Source organism: Quercus suber, unplaced genomic scaffold, assembly GCF_002906115.3.
Source record: "Quercus suber isolate HL8 unplaced genomic scaffold, Cork oak 2.0 scaffold_754, whole genome shotgun sequence".
Lineage (NCBI taxonomy): Eukaryota > Viridiplantae > Streptophyta > Magnoliopsida > Fagales > Fagaceae > Quercus > Quercus suber.
This window is the reverse complement of record NW_027070190.1, coordinates 315,266-317,870: the sequence shown is the minus strand read 5'-3', so window position 1 is coordinate 317,870 and position 2,605 is coordinate 315,266. Positions and strand designations below refer to the sequence as shown.

Below are 2,605 nucleotides of genomic sequence, written 5' to 3'. Positions count from 1 at the left end.
TGTAATGTTAGACTTTATCATTGTGTAATACATACGTGTCTTGTTAAGGATCTTGAACTTAATTTGTTTTTTGCTTGCAACAATTGCTCAATGGTACATGTACTTCGATTTCCCTGGAGTGATTGACGGAGTCATTTTATGTGTAGGACATGTCTAAAACTCTAAAATCCCAAGGCATGCACTAGCCTATAAATAAATGAAGGGATAGGTTATAGATATAGCAATAGCAGAGATATCTGTTTTAAGCATTAAGAGTTAGTTTTTCATTTCTTTTTCACCATGGCTCCAATGTTGCTCCTTATTGGGTTTTTGATAGCTGGGCTAGAATTAACAGGTATATATGGTCTCTCTCCCTGTGCATTTATACTGCATGCATAGCATGGTCTAATCTTTTGATGTTGAGTATTGTCTTGGTTTTCAGAACTGTGAGGATCCGGAGAAGCTCTATATATTCTTTGGTATCACATCTCTTTCACATTAGATTAATATGGTTACTATATCATTCAAAACTCTGTTTTTCAAAATCTCTCTCACCACATGATGATAGGAACACAAAGATTAAAAGAACCCGAAATTAGTTCTTTTCTCCAGGCCTTCTCCAATGTTTACTTAAGCTATTACTTATCAAAATCTGTCACAACTTTGATGCAGGTGCACAATCTGTTGGTGTATGTTATGGAAAAAATGGAAACAATCTACCGGCTGATGGAGAAGTTGTTGATCTGTATAAAAGCAATGGCATTGGGAGGATGAGGATATATGACCCAGATCAAACAACTCTCAACGCTCTCAAAGGGTCAAACATAGAACTCATCATTGGCATCCTTAACAACAATCTTCAAGCCCTCACTGATGCTACAGCTGCAACAAATTGGGTCCAAAACAACATAAGAAACTACTCGCCGGATGTCAAATTCAAATACATTGCTGTTGGGAATGAAGTACATCCTGGTGATGCTGAAGCCCAGTTTATTCTACCTGCCATGCAAAACATTCATAATGCAATTGTAGCTGCCAATTTACAAGATCAGATTAAGGTTTCAACAGCTATAGATACAACTTTGTTGGGAAATTCTTACCCTCCATCAGCGGGTTCATTTAGTGATGCTGCAAATTCATATATAAGCCCAATCATCAACTTCCTAGTCAGTAATGGGGCACCACTTTTAGCCAATGTTTACCCTTACTTTGGCTATACCAATAACCCTCAAGACATAAGCCTTCCATATGCCTTATTTACTTCACCAGGGGTTGTGGTAACAGATGGCAGTCTTCAATACCAAAATCTTTTTGATGCATTGTTGGATTCGCTCTTTTCTGCTCTTGAGAAAGCTGGTGCACCTAATCTACAAATCGTAGTATCAGAGAGTGGTTGGCCATCTGAAGGTGGTACCGCAGCTACCGTAGACAATGCAGGCACTTACTACAAGAATTTGATTAATCACGTGAAGGGTGGGACTCCAAAGAAGTCTGGACAAGCAATAGAAACTTATTTGTTTGCCATGTTTGATGAAAACCTCAAGGGTGGAGCAGAAATTGAGAAACATTTTGGTGTCTTTTCTCCTAATAAACAGCCCAAGTACCAAATTAGTTTCGGTTAGTTAGTGTGGTTAGCCATGCATATTCGTTTAATTTAAATAAGTGTGCCATGAGCCATGTACCCCCTTTAATGAATAAGTTTCCTAAACAAATATAAATCTCGTGTTGCTTGGAAAAATGGATGAAAAAAAATCATAAGTTGCTTGCTTCTATTATGCCTTTTTTTTTTCTTCAACAAATTGAATCGTGAGAATTTGAATTTAAAATCTCCCTATAGAGCATGAATTAAGTCTCTTTACGTTATGCATATTGGTAAAATAGACACAGTCAAAACAATATGCACCACCGACTAAGAACAACTCTCAAAATGTTGGTCTAGTAGTTCTTGGTTCTCCTAACTCATGACATTTCTTTACAATGTCAAACATTCAATTTTCACGGTCTTTATGCTTTCAAATATCTTTAATGTTGCGTTTAGATGGGATGGATAGCATTATTCTAAGGGAAGCATAAAATTATTATTTTGCTTTTTTGATAGGTTGGATAGAATTATTCTAAGAGAAGGATTTGGTTTTAAACTTAATTTTAATATGTAACTTGAATAGAGTATGAAATGGGGAAACATTGTTTATGAATATTATATATACATTATCTTTAATAATGTATATGTGGATTTAAAATGAGGGATAATTGAATAGAAGTTGATCTGTGACAATGTCTTTGGTAACAATATTAGAAAAGAATGAAAGGATTTAAAAAAAGAAAAAAAAATTATAAGGTCTAGAGTTTCATGTAGGGACTGGCTTAGGATTTCAAGTTATAAGGGGAAAAAAAATAATGATAATAAAAAATAAAAACCCTCCAAATAGACATCAATATAGCATTAACAAATTACAAATACAAAAAATCGTTGTTTCTTAATACATTAAAATGCAATCATCTGCTAATAAAGATAACAAAAAAAAAGTTTATTTATTTTTTTTATTACTATTGCTATCTAGTTTTTTTTTTTTTTTTTTTTTTTTTTTTTTTTTTTTTTTTTTTTTTTTTTTTTTTTTTGTTTTTT

At 33.6% G+C, this 2,605-nt stretch overlaps 1 protein-coding gene across 2 annotated transcripts; it reads left to right on the top strand.

Moving 5' to 3' along the window:
* The first annotated feature begins 205 nt into the window (after positions 1–205).
* Positions 206–1,751, top strand: LOC112041147 (glucan endo-1,3-beta-glucosidase). Of its 2 annotated transcripts, XM_065766890.1 has the most exons (3): positions 220–334; positions 422–458; positions 652–1,751. In XM_065766890.1, the coding sequence occupies exon 3, from the start codon at positions 750–752 to the stop codon at positions 1,599–1,601; it is 852 nt and encodes a 283-aa protein (XP_065622962.1). In that variant the 5' UTR covers positions 220–334; positions 422–458; positions 652–749; the 3' UTR covers positions 1,602–1,751. The 2 variants fall into 2 exon arrangements, with proteins under 2 accessions (XP_023929818.1, XP_065622962.1); XM_024074050.2 differs by lacking the exon at positions 422–458 and having other exon boundaries at positions 206–334.
* The last annotated feature ends 854 nt before the right edge of the window (positions 1,752–2,605 follow it).